At 45.2% G+C, this 16,137-nt stretch overlaps 1 protein-coding gene across 1 annotated transcript in view; it reads right to left on the bottom strand.

Annotated features, from left to right (window-relative positions):
- Nucleotides 1-1,940: 1,940 nt before the first annotated feature.
- Nucleotides 1,941-16,137, bottom strand: part of lats2 (large tumor suppressor kinase 2) — a 41,087-nt gene continuing 26,890 nt past the window's right edge. Inside the window, exons 3-9 of the mRNA XM_054786751.1 lie at nt 15,999-16,131; nt 14,323-15,896; nt 12,385-12,612; nt 11,956-12,310; nt 11,667-11,849; nt 11,486-11,592; nt 1,941-11,053 (exon numbers count right to left, since the gene is read on the bottom strand). Coding sequence (XP_054642726.1) covers nt 10,544-11,053; nt 11,486-11,592; nt 11,667-11,849; nt 11,956-12,310; nt 12,385-12,612; nt 14,323-15,896; nt 15,999-16,131 — 3,090 coding nt within the window. The 3' untranslated portion in view covers nt 1,941-10,543. The remainder of the gene's footprint in view (nt 11,054-11,485; nt 11,593-11,666; nt 11,850-11,955; nt 12,311-12,384; nt 12,613-14,322; nt 15,897-15,998; nt 16,132-16,137) is intronic.

Here is a 16,137-nt window from a genome sequence, read left to right as displayed (position 1 = left end):
TCATTGTGGCCCATTGTCATTGTCGGCATATTGTGGAGATAAAATAATACTTCCTGTTCTGAAAGGTACTTCCTGCAGAGGCTATTGTCTCACCAAAGTAACAATAGTGACACCTAGTGGTCAGTGCAGAATATTACATATCCTCACAACATCTTTGAATGCCTTATACAAGTATTAGTATTTTAGTTCCTTTAGCCATTTTTATGAAGATGGCTTCACGGAGGGCATCCACTGTGTGGAACTGATGTCCATTTTTGTAAACTTCCCTTGCCATCCATCCCCAAATGTTCTCCATTGGATTTAGATCAGGAGAACACGCAGGATGGTCCAAAAGAACGAGCTTACTCCTCTGGAAGAAGTCCTTTGTGAAGTGCAGCATTGTCCTGTTGAAAACAGACGAGGGCCTAAGGTCATGAGGGATGCCTCCCTGCAACATCTCCACACGACTGGCTTCGATTTGACGCCCCTGCACAACCTGAAGCTCCCACTGCTGTTGATGTGTTCGGGGCAGAATAAAGTTCTAAAAGAGCGTCAGACTCTGTTGGGACACTGGTCGTGGATCTGTGGACCAGCTCTACATACTCAGCAGGGTCCTTGAGGGTGCATGGGAGTTTGCCCAACCAGTCTACATGTGTTTTGTGGACTTGGGAGAATTCTGTGGGGAGTACTCCAGGAGTATGGGACCAGCTAATTCAAGGTGTTTGTTCCCTGCATGTTGTGGTGAAGAGAGAGCTGAGTCCAGACATAAAGTTTTCAGTTTAGTGTTGGATCTACGTTCCTACCCTCACCTATGGTCACAAGCTTTGGGTCGTGACCGAAAGGACAAGATGGTGGGTACAAGTGGCCAAAATGAGTTTTCTCCCTCGTGTGGCTGGGCTCTCCCTTAGAGATAAGGTGAGAAGCACTGTCATCCGGGAGAGACTTGATGTAGAACCGGAGGAGCCAGATGAGGTGGCTCGGGCATCTGGTCCGGATGCCTCCCGGACGCCTCCCTGGGGACGTGTTCAGGGCAAGTCCGACCGGCAGAAGGCCTCAGGGAAGACCCAGAACACGTTGCTGAGACTATGTCTGCCAACTGGCCTGGGAATGCCTCGGGATCTGCTGGGAGGAGCTGGACTAATTGGCTGGTGAGAGGGAAGTCTGAGCCTCCCTGGTTATGGCTGCTGCCCCCGCGAGCCGACCTCGGATAAGCAGTAGAAGACAGATGTATATATATATTGTATGTACTTTATTGATCCCACAGCGGGGAAATTTACTTGTTACAGCAGCAAGACAAGTAAAGAGAACAGTAAAGTAAAGCACTACAACATGGTTCAGGTGGTGCAGGTGTTGTAGAGCCTGACAGCGGTCGGTATGAAGGACCTGCGGAACCTCTCCTTCTTACACCGTGGGTGTAACAGTCTGCTGCTGAAGGAGCTGCTAAGGGAACCCACAGTGTCATGTAGCGGGTGAGAGGTGTTATATATATATATATATATATATATATATATATATATATATATATATACATACAGCTACACAGTAAATAAATATAAATAGTAAGAATTGTGATGGTATTTATTATTTAATCATACTATCAGCATTTTTTTTATCTTCTACAGTATATTATTAGTATGCACTTTTAAAATAATATCATATACTATTATTATTATTATTTATTCTTCAGGATTTGCTGAAGAATAAAAACATATTCCATTTAATATATAATGTCATCTATTTCCATTAGTTGCAAAACATACATACCTTCAGTTTTTTAGTTTTCTTTTACTGCAAATGTGTTTAAAGAGTTGGGAGGGATAAGGTTACAATATAATTAGTTCGATTTTTTTTTTCCAATGACCCTCGACCAAATGAATAATGAGTTGACGTGTCTGATAAATCCTTTCACTTGCAACATTTCATCTGCGCTTATCGTGAACGTCCACAAAAATAAAGCAGAGTCTGAGTTGGTTAATTTAATTTATACATACATTTTACACACAAAGACGGTGACAGCCCCTTGACAAATGTGTCCATTCATACGCGAGTGAAAAAAAAAGACACAGCCGTCCACATGACATGATCATTTTGATAATAATAATAATAATAATAATAATACTGTGTTGACATTTGGACTTTAGCACGCTGGGAACTTGAAAGAAAATACAAGGGGGGTGGGAGGGAAGATACAAAAAAATATGTAAATCTGTATAAATATAAATTCAAGATTAACACAACAGTATTATACATTATGGAGCGCAAACACAAGCTCCTTGGGGGGGGCACAGATACAAACAAAATGAAGGGGATATAAAAAAAACCCCAAAACATTAAGAAATCAGACGGAAGTCAGTCAATGATTGTCAGTCATCACTTTATAATCCCCAAAAAACAAAGCCAACACATGTCAGAACACTCACTCTATGGTTACAAAGCTGTTTATTTTAAACGAGAAGTCCGTCTGGTACACATATATCCATATTTATTCATTTTTAGAGGGGTGCAGTAGGTCGCTAATGTACCCTTAAAAGAAGACTGCACTTTTTGGGGGAATTTTTCACATCTTTCTCTTTCTCTGTGCGTTGTAAAGCTATAAAAACAGCTAAAAAAGGCAGCTAAGAATGCACGTAATGAGGGGCACGTATCCTTAAAGAGCTTCTGAAAAAAACCGCCATTTCCATACAATGTGACCTGCATATAAACCAAGCTACAGCAACATTGCTGTTATTAACATAGTTACACCAAAGAACTACCTTCACGGTGTAGCGACACCTCGCCACACCACACCGGCTAGCTCACAGCATGGATAGAAAACCATAAAACCTTGTTGGAGGGTTTTGGAGGTGTTTTAATGGTGGGCTTTCCAGGCGGAATAGGTGTGTCCCATTACGTGAATTAAGTAGCTGCCTCTTTTTTTGCTGTTTTTTATATCTTTAGAACCCACAGAAAAGAGAAAGACGTGTGTTCATGTCTCACTTAAGGACTTTGGATGATGGGCAAAATTCCCCAAGAAAGTGCACATTTCCTTTTCCACAGTCAGTGATACTGCACAGCAAAGGATGTGTTTTTTGGTGCGTTCAAGACACAAAATGGTAAATATTTTGCTGCGAAACCGTCGGTCACGAGTGAAGAAAACAAGTGCAGCCGGCTTTAGAACGCAAGGCACATTTACAGCAAATGCATTGTCGAGCACAAACCGTAACGTCAGGAAACAATGAAAACACACGGCATCGCCATCATCCTGCCAGCCAAACATCAGGGCTTACTTAGTCTTGACGACTAACCAAAAGGTTCCGTTGGAGAGCTCGGTGTCTGCCGTGTCACGCCTGACACGATCGCCATCCGTTACAATGCCATTACGATATAGGAAACAACTTACGCAAAAGGCTGGAGCTGTTTTCGTCAACGTACGGAGTATTAGGGCCACACTAAAAAGAAATACAAAAACTATGACAAAAGTTGTTACGTTACGGGGGGAAAAGTTACTACAACTTCGTGAAAAAATCACAACAAAAAAAGTTGTAAAAAAAAGTTACAACAACTAAGTCGGAAAATTGCAACAAAAAAGTCGGCAAGACTGCGGCAAAAATGTTAAATTGCAAGAAAAGTCAGCTGTTTTGAGAATAAAGTTGTAATTAAAATTATGAAAAAAGTCTATGCTACGGGCAAATAAAGTTACGACAATTTCGTTAAAATATTATGACACAGAAGTCATAAAAAATATATTAGGACAACTAAGTCGGAAAATTGAGGCAAAAAAAGTCAGCACACTACGACAAAAATGTCGCGTTACGAGAAGAAAGTTGCAATTTTGCGAAAAGTCAGCTGTGTTGAGAATAATGTCGTAATAAAAATGATGAAAAAAGTCTTTATGTTGTGGGGAAAAAGGTTACCACAACTTCGTAAAAAAATTATGACAAAGAAGTCGTAAACAAAAAATCTTACGACAACTAAGTCTGAAAATTGCGACAAAAAAGTCAGCACACTGCGGCAAAAATGTCGCGTTACAAGAAGAAAGTCGCAACATTGCAAAAAGTCAGCTGTTTTGAGAATAAAGTTGTAATAAAAATTATGAAATTATGAAAAAAGTCATGCTACGAGGAAAAAAAGTTACTACAACTTCGTAAAAAAATCCTGGCAAAGATGTCGTAAAAAAAATATTATGACAAGTTGGAAAATTGCGACAAAAAGTCGACACACTGCGGCAAAAATGTTAAGTTGCAAGAAGAAAGTTACAATGTTGCAAAAAGTCAGTTGTTTTGAGAATAATGTCGTCATAGAAATTATGAAAAAAAGTCTTTATGTTACGGAGAAAAAAACTTACAACAACTTTGTAAAAAAATTATGACAAAGTCATAAAAAAAATGACGACAACCAAGTCGGAAAATTGCGACAACAATGTCACATCACAAGAAGAAAGTTGCAAAATTGCAAGAAGTCAGCTGTTTTGAGAATAAAGTTGTAATATAAATTATGAAAAAAGTCATGCTATGAGGAAAAAAGTTCCGACAACTTCGTAAAAAAATTATGGCAAAGAAGTGGTAAAAAAAAATATTATGACAACTAAGTCGGAAAATTGCGACAACAAAGTCGGCACACTGCGTCAAGAATGTTAAGTTACAAGAAGACAGCGGCATTATTGTGAAAAGTCAGCTGTTTTGAGAATAAAGTCGTAATTAAATGAAAAAGTTATTATGTTACGGGCAAAAAATGTTACAACTTAGTAAAAAAAAAAAAAAAAGACAAAGAAGTCAAAAAAATATTACGACCCCATTGTTACGTAAATAAAGTCGTAATACTGCACAGAAAGTGGTAATATTACGGCCTAAAAAAATGCTAACGTTTCATGACGGAATTTTTATTAGTGTGGATAAGGTCCTACAATGAAAAACAAGATTAGCTAACTTAAAAGAATTACGTCGGAATCTGGCAAGAATAAAATCCTAACACAAACAGATCAATGTGGAAGCGTTGCCAGATCATAGTCATAATGTTAAGCAAATAAAGTCGTGATTTGCGAAAACAGAAAAGTCGTAATGTTGCGCAGAAAGTGGTAATACTACGACAAGAGACTTTTACCATTAAGATGAATAAATTGGTAACTTAAGAGAAAAACGTTTCATGATGGAATTTTCCACACTGCGTGGATAAAGTCATAAAGTGACGAGAAAAAAGTGACAGTAAAATTACGAAAATTACGTCGGAACCTGGCAAGAATAAAGTCGTAACGCTACCACATCAAAGTCTTAATGTGACAAGTTTTGAGTTGTAATGTTACGTGAATAAAGTCGGAATATTGCACAGGAAGTGGCAATAACACCACAAAAGACGACGACAAAGTTGTAAATTACAAGAAAAAAATGCTAATGTTTCAAAATGGAAGTTTTAATACTGTGAGAATGAAATCCTAAAATGCTGAGAAATTTTTTTGCTAACTTACAGGATTACGTCGGAAAATTCCGAAGAAAAAATCGTCATGTTACGGGATGAAAGTCAAAAGTTTGAAGGAAAAAAAAACATGAACAAAGCCGTAATGTTGCGCAAAAAATGGTAATATTACGACAGGCGATTCGTACTGTTAGGAGAAAAAAAATGATAACGTTTCATGATGGAATTTTTAAAACTGCATGGGTGAAATGAGGAGGGGAAAAAAAGCTTGCTAAATTACAGGAACTACAAAGAATTACGTCGGAACAAGAAAGAATCAAGTCGTAACGCTACCAGATCTCTTTATGTTACAAGGTCAAGCGAATAAAGTCGTTGTTACGCTACAAGAATAAAGTCGTAATATTGTAATGACAAGAATTACGTCGGAATGTGGCACAAAAACGGCGTCGTGTTACGGGACGAAAGTCGCGAGGTTACAGGAGAAAAAGATGTCAAGGTCATGAAGTCGTCAGATTGCAAGGAAAAAAAGACGAAATGTTACACGAACAAAGTCTTAACAGTAAGAAAAAGTTGCTAAGTGACGGGAATAAAGTCGGAATATCTGAAAAAGTCACAGTACTGCAAGAAAAACATTTTTCGGAACGTTACAACTCTTTGTCGTAACTTTGTTGCGGTATTAATTTCTAAAATGACATCCTCGTCGTTGTTTTTGTCTTTTCAGTGCGGCCCTAATACGTCAGGAGACACCAGCATGTCTCCCGACTCCAGTCCTGTGCTCTTTTCGGACGAACCTCGACCACGCAAACAAGCCGCAGAGCCTTTCGTTCTTCTTTCAAAACGACAAATCCCGCCACGCTCCGCTTCCCAAATCCTCCCATGTCGCTTCTGTGAGGAGACCTTCACGGCGCCGCGTTCAGGACCAGCCTGGACGCGGGACGGGAAGACTCGTCATCAGCCATCGACGGTCCACATACATCATCATCATCATCACCACCGGCATCAACATTCATCACGTTCAAGCACACTTTAAGCGGCGACAAAACAGTTATAATAGCTGATGTAATAATAATAATAATAATAATAATAATACTAATAAGCAGCACATGGTAACTGAAAGGAGAAAATGCACACATACTGTATGTATAATACAGTATAGCAATATATTTGTACATGGCACGTTTCAATACTTTGAAAGGGATAGGAAGGTTTTCAAAAAGGACACACGTTATTGTATTGCACTTAGTCCTCCCAATGGAGGACGTCAGGAGGCCAAGTCCAGGCCGGGGGTGATCCGCTCTAAATCTCCCGGCTCCCACCATCTTCCCGCCTGCTACGCAGAAAAGAGGGGCTAAAAAATCCATCAAATTCAGTTTGCTGGCGACTTGTCCTCGACCGCGGGAGTCACTCGAAAGTAGGGACGACCGATATCGGCGTGGAAATGAGACATGGAGCGATGGCGCGCCCCACGCGGCAGCCTGTCACAATGAAAGCGCTTGTTGTGCAAGAGGGGAGGGCAAGGAGGCTTCCTTTAATTGCATGCTTGTCAGCATGATTTCATTGCTTTCTTATTTGTGGATGTATGACTTGTTGATAGCTACAGCCTGTTATGCTAGCCGACTATTGCTCGTGGCTTTTTTAAAAAAATGATTCTGTTGAGACTAAATGCTTCAAATAAATACGGCCCTCGTTTGTGCTGGTGATATCACGTTCTGTGTTCTGCTCTGCTGCCCTCTGCTGGTTATGTGTTGCAGCACATCCCTGAACATGACCCAGACCTAATTACACACACCTGCAGCTCGTTACCACCGGCCTACTTAAGCTCCAGCCAAACGACCTGCTTCCTGTACCGCTTTGTCCGGCTCCCTGCTCCTTACCCTGCTCTCTGGCTCCCTGCTTACCCGAACCTACCTGCTAGTCTTTTGTGATCTTCTCCTGTAAGGTTTGCCTGCAGTGTATTTTTGTTATTGCTAGTTTTTGTCCTAACAGCCTTTTGCTGTTAGTGTTTTTTGTTATTGACTCTTACCCTTGCTGGATTTTCCTTGTTTGTACTTTGTATTTTCGTTTTGGACACTTTTGTACATTAAATTGTTCTTTTTGTATTTTCTGCTTCCCTTGTCTGCATTTGGGATCCTAAAATACTCGCCGTGTTCCACGGCCGCGCATGACAGGTGAATCGGTTCCAGGCCCGGCCGCAAAGCAGGATTCCGTATGAACTCACTCAACACCAAAGACGTACTGATACGATTTTTATAAACCTGAACGCCCCATTTAAAGATTGGATTTGGAAAGTCACAAACACATTTTCGTTGTTCTAACGACAAAAATATTCCATTTATTAAAATGTAATAATAATTTGCGGAAATTCACTTATCACGGTCGGGTCTGGAAGCAATAAACCGCGATCCATGAGGAATGACTATTTGGATTTGACTTCATTTTATGCTAGAAAATGCTTAATTCAGGCAAAATAGATGCATATTTTTAATAAGAATAGGCTGTAGTCAAGCACAAAACAGCTGCCACCTGTTTCGATATCGCCATCGGTAATGAAGCGCTGGACAATATCAGCGTATCGGTAAGAAAGCCAAACTTTTTCCATCCCGGGCTGACTACAGAAGAGGAGAAGGCGATGTGACACAAACACGATATCCTCCAACGTTCAACATTTCAGCTTCTTCTTGTAAGACTGCAGCTTTTAGGTATTATTTCAATATGCCGCCGGTGTTAAGACGAGACGTGCGCCCCCGTCGACTTGTGCCACCTACCGCTACCGCGCAGGCACGCTCACAACAGCGTTGTAACTGTCGAACTGCACATCCTTTTTGAAGGAGAGTAGGGTCTTCACGCCGGGGAGGGCCACGTAGCGAAAAATGAAAGGATTCAGCTTTGCCGCTTTGATATTTTGCAGGTAGACACAAGTGCATCATTTTCCCTCAGAGTTTATTCTCGTAAAATTGTGACTTTTTTCTCATTAGAATATGACTTTTTTTCTTAATATTTTGCCTTTGTTCTTGTAAAATTACAGCAATTTTTTTCCATTTTTGCTGTTCTTTTAATTTTTTTTTTTACATGACCCAACTAGTTGAGCTTTTTTTCTTGTCAATTTTCTTCTCATAATATGATTTTATTCCTCTAAAATTTGCACTTCTCGTAACACTTTTCAAAAAATTGCTACTTTATTTTGCTTTTTTGTTTCCAAATATTAATGTATATGCTTTGAAAAATGTATTTATTTTTCTTAATAACTCAACTTGATGCTGCTAAAATGACATCATTTTTCCTCATTGTATTACAAGTTTATTCTCGTAAAATTGTGACTTTTTTCTCGTTAGAATATAAATTTTTTTCTTAATATTTTGCCTTTGTTCTTGTAAAATTACAGCAATTTTTTCCATCTCTGCTGTTCTTTCTTTTTTACATTCCCCAACTAGTTTTCTTCTTTTTCTCTTCAAATTTTGACTTTATTCTTGTAAAATTACTGCTGCTGACTGTTTTTAATGTTCTTGTTGAATTTGAATGTGCCGCGGGCCAATAAAAAAACAGCCGCAGGCTGCAAATGGCCCCTGGGCCGCACTTTGGACGCCCCTATTTTAGACCAAATGACCCATTGCTAATGCATTTTGTCATTTAATATACAGGTTTGACACTACAGTCTATTAAATGATAACATTTACGATATACTGTGATGCTATTCATGTCATATAATGAATTCAATTCACTTCATACGTATAATAAAATGTAGCTTTTTCCCCAACCTATTAAAGGACAGCGTTTACAATTTATGATGATATTTACATGAACGTATCGCGATCCTTAACAACATGAAACAGCATTATATTACGACTCTGCCATCGTTAACATACATTAACACACGTGAATAGCATCATCGTCGTTTAATAGGATGTAGTGCAGGGGTCTCAAACTCAAATTCAGTGGGGACCAGTGGAGGTGGAGTGTGGGTGAGGCTGGGCCGCATCAAGTATTGGGAGTAGGGCTGGGAATCTCACGATACGATACCATTCCCAATACATCGATGTGATAACACCACTGTTAGTTCAGTGTTGGTGTTTACTTGCCCCTGGAAGTATGGAAGTAACGCTGAGCTTGCCCGGATGTTGCGGGCTGCAGTTACACTACTCTTTGATGTCCAGTCGCGGGCCGCAAGATACGATTTGGTGGGCCGCAAATGGCCCGCAGTTTGAGACCCCTGATGTGGTGTGAAACAAAAACATTAACATTGGGTTATTTTATCCAAAGACTCAACTCTCCTTCAAAAGGGTCGCATTGTTTAGAGGTTACGACACTGACAACTGCTGTTTTTTGCACATGCATGCGTAGTGGCGGTCGGTGGCCCAAGTCAACGAGGGCGCACGTCTCGTCTCACCAATAAAAAATGAGCCCCCCACTTTGGACTCCCCTGGGTTAAAACATTTTTGTATGACAATGATTCTCAACCAGTGGCTCCCGATCAGACCTTTCAGTGGGTCGCGGGTCTTAATCTTGCGTTTTCATTCTGAAGGGGTGTCTATCAATGGTCCAGCAGGTGGCGACAACGCTCTCTCGTGCTACCTGAAACCAGCTGTCATAGAAGAAGACCAACGTTAGATTGTGGGATGTTGAATGTGTCACACCTGTCTCTTGTTGAGCCTTAGAAAGTGTATTTTACGCTTATTATATATCAGCTGTGGAAGTGGAATGTGCGTGTATGTGCGGTGTGTGTTTGTCATATTTGGAAGTGTTGGAAAACGCCACGTAAAATGGCTAACTCAATTCCGAGAGAGTAAGTTTGTGTTGTTTTGTGTTGTCCCCTGCTAATAAACTTTCCACAGAAAGCTAGCAAGCGTCACCCTCCTTTTTGTGATTTGCTTTGGTTCAGTCCCACTGACTTCCTGTTCACATGTGTGTTATTTCAGTGTAAAAGCACTCTTTAAAAAAAAAAAAAGAAAGTCACTTTGGAGTCGTTTCAGTCACGCGTAAGACGAGGATGAAAGAAAGCGCGGAATGGAAGGAAGAACCAGGAGCAGCCGCGTGGGATTCCCACATTTTCTGTGACATTCTTACCAGACTCTGCAAGCCTGACGCCGGATGTGTGGCAGAATGTTGCTTTTTGGTCGCGTGCGATGGGGGAGTCAGTCAGAGATAAGAAGCGATAGTGACAGGTGGGAGGTTGGCTGGTCTACACGTAGACGGGCTCACACCCCTCCCCGGCCTCCTCCTCTTCCTCCTCCTCCTCTACTTCCTCTTCCTCCTCCGGGTCCATGCTGCCGGCGGCCTCCAGAGGTTTCGGGTAGCGGAAGGGGCAGCCGTTGTCGTCGAAGAACCTGCGGAAGGTGAACTCGTAGAAGGCGTGCTCGGGGTGCTTGCCGTGCGGGGAGCAGAGGGCATCCAAAGCGCGGGTGCTGTCGCCGCTGTCGCTCCAGGCGCCCGGCCCGCCCTCCTCCTCCACGGGGTCAAAGTTGGAAGTGTCCATCGGGTGGGCGATCTTGGGCCGGTAGGGGGCAGGCTGCTGCCGCAGGTTGCTGGAGAAGTCCACCTTGCTGAAGAAGGGGTGCGCCTTGATCTCTCCGGCGCCATTGGCACCTAAGCGGTCCTCCGCCGAGCAGCAGAGGCGAGCGATGATGTCGACGGCTTCCGGCCTCAGTTTGACCTGCGCGGGCACCTGCAGCGTGCTCTCCCAGTTGATGACCTGAGGACAGGTGCACACATAATGTCCAGTCACATATTTCGTTAGCCCCTTTCACACAGACATCCTGCAACAGAAGATCCCACATGTGCCTTTTACGCACAACCCAGCAAAGCAGGACTTTGCCGTGACTGTGTGTGCTCCTGGCGGAACACAATCACATCACGTCAGCCGCAGCATTGGTGTGACATTTAAAGTACTTGTCAGGCAGCGACAATTGCTTCCAACACAACAGGGCGGGAGAAGTGCCGTTTATACAGAACAGCAACACGGTAAAATCCAGATTTTGTGTTCATGGGTCTACTAACAGTCTCATTTGAGCTGTGCTTGTGATTGGAAACACTGAATACCTACAATGTCCTTACAGCAGCAGCATAATGGTACATGTGTTCGGCATCAGATTGTTCAGTATGCAACCTTTGTTTTGGTACTGACCTTAATCTGGGTCTCTGTGGGAGTGGGGGCCAGGAAGGGCGGCTGCCCCACCAGCATCTCAAACAGGATCACACCCACACTCCACCAGTCGCACAACTGGGTGTAACCTGGTGACATAGACACACGTTACTGCCTGTCACCTTTAAGGGGACCGAATAAGATGCCGCTTCCTGCAGCCCACCTTTGCGGAGGAGCACCTCGGGGGCGATGTAGTTGGGCGTGCCCACCAGCGAGTGAGCCAGGCAGCGCTGGTGCTGCCGATTGGCCTGCTGCTCCAGCGTCATCAGTCGGTCGCCGCATCGGCAGTTGGACACGTCGTCCCAGAAGTCGCTGGGTTCCATGCTGTCCTGTCTCACGTGGCTCCCTGGAGACACAACAAGGGTGCCCAGTAAGTCATTCCAAAAACATACAAGTGAGAGTCGGAGTGTAGCATCCGCACAATCTAATGGGATCCAACAAATGCCGCTCACCTTTCTGATAGTACTTGGAGTTGTGAGTCCATCGGAAGCCCGTGCACAGGCCGAAGTCGGTGAGCTTGATGTGTCCGTCCAGGTCAATGAGGATGTTGTCTGGCTTGATGTCGCGGTGGATGAAGCCCATCTTGTGGACGCTTTCAATAGCCAGTGTCAGCTCGGCCACGTAGAAGCACGCCAAAGTTTCGGGGAAGACGCCCATCCGGATGAGCAGGCTCATCATGTCTCCCCCGGGGATGTAGTCCATGACGAAGTAGAGGCTGTCACGGTCCTGGAAGGAATAGTATAGACGCACCACCCACTCGTTGTCCGCCTCCGCAAGGATGTCGCGCTCCGCCTTCACGTGAGCCACCTGTGTCCACAGCAGTGCTCTACGTCAGTAACACGAACAAAACACACATCAACGACTCTTCGAGAGGACGTCACCTGGTTTCTGTTGAGGACGTCTTTCTTGCGCAGGGTCTTCATGGCATACAGTGCGCAGGTGTCCACCTTACGCGTTAAACACACCTCCCCGAAGGCGCCAATCCCCAACGTTTTGATTTTGACAAACATGGATTTGTCCATTTTGGCGCGTCGCAGCCTGTTGTAGTTGGACTCCTTCTGGTTGAGCATCTTCCTCATCTGCTCCTGCTCCGCCTCGGACAGGCCAGCCTGCGCAGGTAGACCAGGAGAGCAAAGAAGAGGGTCACAATTCTGGTCATAAACTGTCTGGTCCTGAAAATGTCTCGCAAATGACTGCGGAGGGGGTCGGAGGAGAAGAGACTAAAAGCGTGAACTCTTCAGCACAGAATCTCAAACCCCCATTTTAAGCCACATATCATCTATGCCGCCTGACATGTGCAGCAGCTCTGACATCTTGTGCGATGAATGAACACATGCTACTCTTTTACTGTGATTTTACAAATACTGCAACGCAAGTTATAGAAAAAGTCATTTAATTTTACAGTCAAGTGCAGAAAAATGTAAAAAAAATTTTAAAAAATCATGAGCAGTCGGCAACTAAACTAACGTGCTCTCCTACTGCAAAAAGTAAGACAGGTTAGACTTGGTAAATTCACAAATAATCCAAATAACGATACAATTTGGAAAGCTGTACATTTCTATGTGGCACAAACATCTGCATGGGACTAAATAAAAAGTACATCCATCCATTTTCTGTACTGCTTCTCCTCACTACTCCTTCCTGGGCCACCACCTTATCGTGGAGGAGTGAAGAATTTGCGTGTCCCAAAGGTCCTAGGAGCTAAATTGTCAGGGGCTTTCATGACAGGGACCAGACAAAGAGTGAATGAAATAACATTGGACCTAGATTTTCCTCGCCCCGACGTGGGTCACAGGGACCCCCTCTGGAGCCAGGCCTGGAGGTGGCTGCGCCTGCACCCATGGGACTCGGTCGGGCACAGCCCGAAAGGGTAACGTGGGCCCCCCCTCTCATGAGCTCACCAGTCGTGGGATGGGCCAAAGGGGTTGGGTGCAGAGCGAGCTAGGTGGCGGCCAAAATGCGGGCACCCATGACACCTTGGACAGACTATGTCTCTTAACTGGTCTGGGAACGCCTCGGGATCCGCCAGGAGGAGCTGGATGAAGTAGTCGGGAAGAGGGAAGTCTGGGCTTCACTGCTTAGGCTGCTGCCCCCCGCGATGCGACCTCGGATAAGCGGAAGAAGGTGGATGGATGGCTTGTCCTCACTAGAACTGAGCGTATGCTGGAGCCTATCCCAGCTGTCTTCAAGTGAGAGGCGGGATACACTCTGGCCTGGTCTCCAGCCAATCATAATGGACCAATACAGTCGGTGAAATTATAATCTGGGCTGATTCAGCACGTCTGCAGTTGCATATTATCGTGCTGCAGGTACGTCAGGCCTGCCAGGATAATCAATAAATCAATGAATTGCATGATAAATAAAAACAAACGCGATAATTTTGCCAGCCTTGATACATTTCCAAGTGATTTCATTTTTGATTTCTATGATATAAAGACGAAATCCTGCTCCATGCAAGAAAAGTTTCACATTGTTCATCTTGTCCTTGTCAAATAACCTCCACAGTGGATATTCACGCTTAGAATGTCTGCTATGTGCTGCGTCAAAGCCTTAAAGGAAAACTTCACTTTTTTGGGGGAATTTTGCCCATCATCCACAATCCTCATGTGAAACATGAGCATATGTGCTTTTCTCTTTTCTGTGCGTTCTAAAGAGAGAAAAAGTTAGCACGAGGGAGCTAATACTTTACACACCATTTGGTCGACTATTTGTAGTTCATATGCTTGTTCTGTCAAGCAACGCCTTTCCAACGTCTCTGTGTTTACCCCTTACTGGGACACGTTCATCCCTACTACAAGGGTGGATGAGTGTTTCCTTACCTTGGACATCTCCTGTTCCAGCTGAAGCCGGCGGTTGAGCTTCTGCTGGTAGGTCTTCATCACGTTCTCAATGTGCTGCTCCATGTAGAACTTGAAGGCGAAAGGCGAGTAGGTCTTGATGCGGGACTCTCGCTTCTCTTCGTCGCGTCCGTTCTTCCTCACCGGCACGGGCGACGTCTGGATCTGCTTCTTGTCTTTGAGGGTTTTGTCTCCCTTGCTGACTTTTGTCTTCTCCTTCACCTGCTGGTCTCCGTCGTCCGTATTTCCGCTCCCTCCACTGCCGCTGTGTGCGCTTCTGGAAGCAGCATTGCTGAGATCCTGAGCCCTGCTGATGGCGCCAGCACCCTCCAGGGCCCCGGTCTCGCCAGATGCCATGAACAGATTTTTGGGGTAAGGCGGAGGTGGGCAGCGGGGCTCCTGTGGGGGCTCCAGGGAGTAAGACTCTTCTGGCATGTAGGCCAGCGGTTCTGATGCATCCTGGGCCTGTGCAGTCATCCAGCTGGGGTGACACGGTCCCACGGCCGTCTTGGGCTCCGGTCTCATCACCCGCATACTCTTGACTGGCTGCTGGATGGGTGGAGATGTGACAGCTGTGATGGTGTTGGGAGGGCCCAGGGAAGGTTCCGGTTTTCCACCAGAAGGGGGTGCGGTCATCGCTGGGCGAACCCCGTTGGATACAGCGGAGCGGCTATTGAATGAGTTGGCTCTGCTAGGAACACGAACCTCACCCCTAAAGGGCCCCTGGGGTTGTGGCTGCCTGGCTGGGGGGGCCCCTTCAGGACCTGGAGGCCCCGCCCAGTGGTGCTCATACAAGTCCAGGTTGAGGCTAGCCCTGGAAGGTGTCATTAACCCCTGGGGAAGATCGGGGAAGTCCGGGCCCATGGCTGGCACCCCACCTGGTGAACGGGACATCATATGAACTTGGTGGGAGGTTGGGCTTGCCTGGCGCGGGTGTGAGTGAGAGGGCAGGTAGAGAGTTGCAGGGTACCCTCCCCCACCTCCTCCTGGCCCGTTCTGGCCCATGGCGCCTTTACCTTGCATGTTGACATAGTTGTCTGAGGGTGCCATCTTGTTTTGAAAGGATGCGGTTCTCTTGACTCCATAGCCTGCAGGCTCCATTAAGTGAGGCCTGGTATGGCCATAGTCATAGTGCTGGCCTGGAACGGGGGCCCCCGGGGGCTGTGGCTGGAGCTGCAGAGGTTGACTGGGGACATTGTAGCTCATCATGGGCCCGTGCTGTTCAATGCCGCCAGGATAGCCTTTCTGTTGGGCCCCAGGAGGGTACATGGTGTTGGCGGGGTTACTCTGGGTGGCCATCACTGGCGTGTAGCTGCCCATACTGGGAGGACGACCCAATGGGTTCCCCATTGGGGGACCCTGTGCTGCCCCAGATGGAGGCATCATGTAGTTCATGACAGGGGGAGGACTCATGTAAGGTCCCTCTGGCCCATAACCAGGTACACCCTCATACATGGGGGCCCCCATTGGGTGGTAAGGGGGCATAGCACCTGTTGCATCACCTGAGGCCTCCATTGCAGGACGGTGGTCCATTGAAGGGGGCATACCTGCTTTTCCTAAAACAGCACCAAATAAACATAAGGACGTTGCCTAATGTTACCACACCAGTCAGAAAAAGGCCTTGTGATGGTGGGTCATGATTGGTCACGATTGCGTACCTGGCGACGTCTGTTTGATGACGCGGACAATGAGCTCGTTGCGGGGGTCCAGGTAGCCCATTTTACTGATGTACTCTAGCGCCGCTTCAATGTTCCTGCTTCCCGTTTGCTTCAGTGCCCGGATGGCCATTTCCTGTGG

The sequence above is a fragment of the Dunckerocampus dactyliophorus genome, chromosome 9 (genome assembly GCF_027744805.1).
Source record: "Dunckerocampus dactyliophorus isolate RoL2022-P2 chromosome 9, RoL_Ddac_1.1, whole genome shotgun sequence".
In the NCBI taxonomy this organism is placed as follows: domain Eukaryota; kingdom Metazoa; phylum Chordata; class Actinopteri; order Syngnathiformes; family Syngnathidae; genus Dunckerocampus; species Dunckerocampus dactyliophorus.
This window is presented reverse-complemented; position numbering and strand designations above follow the sequence as displayed.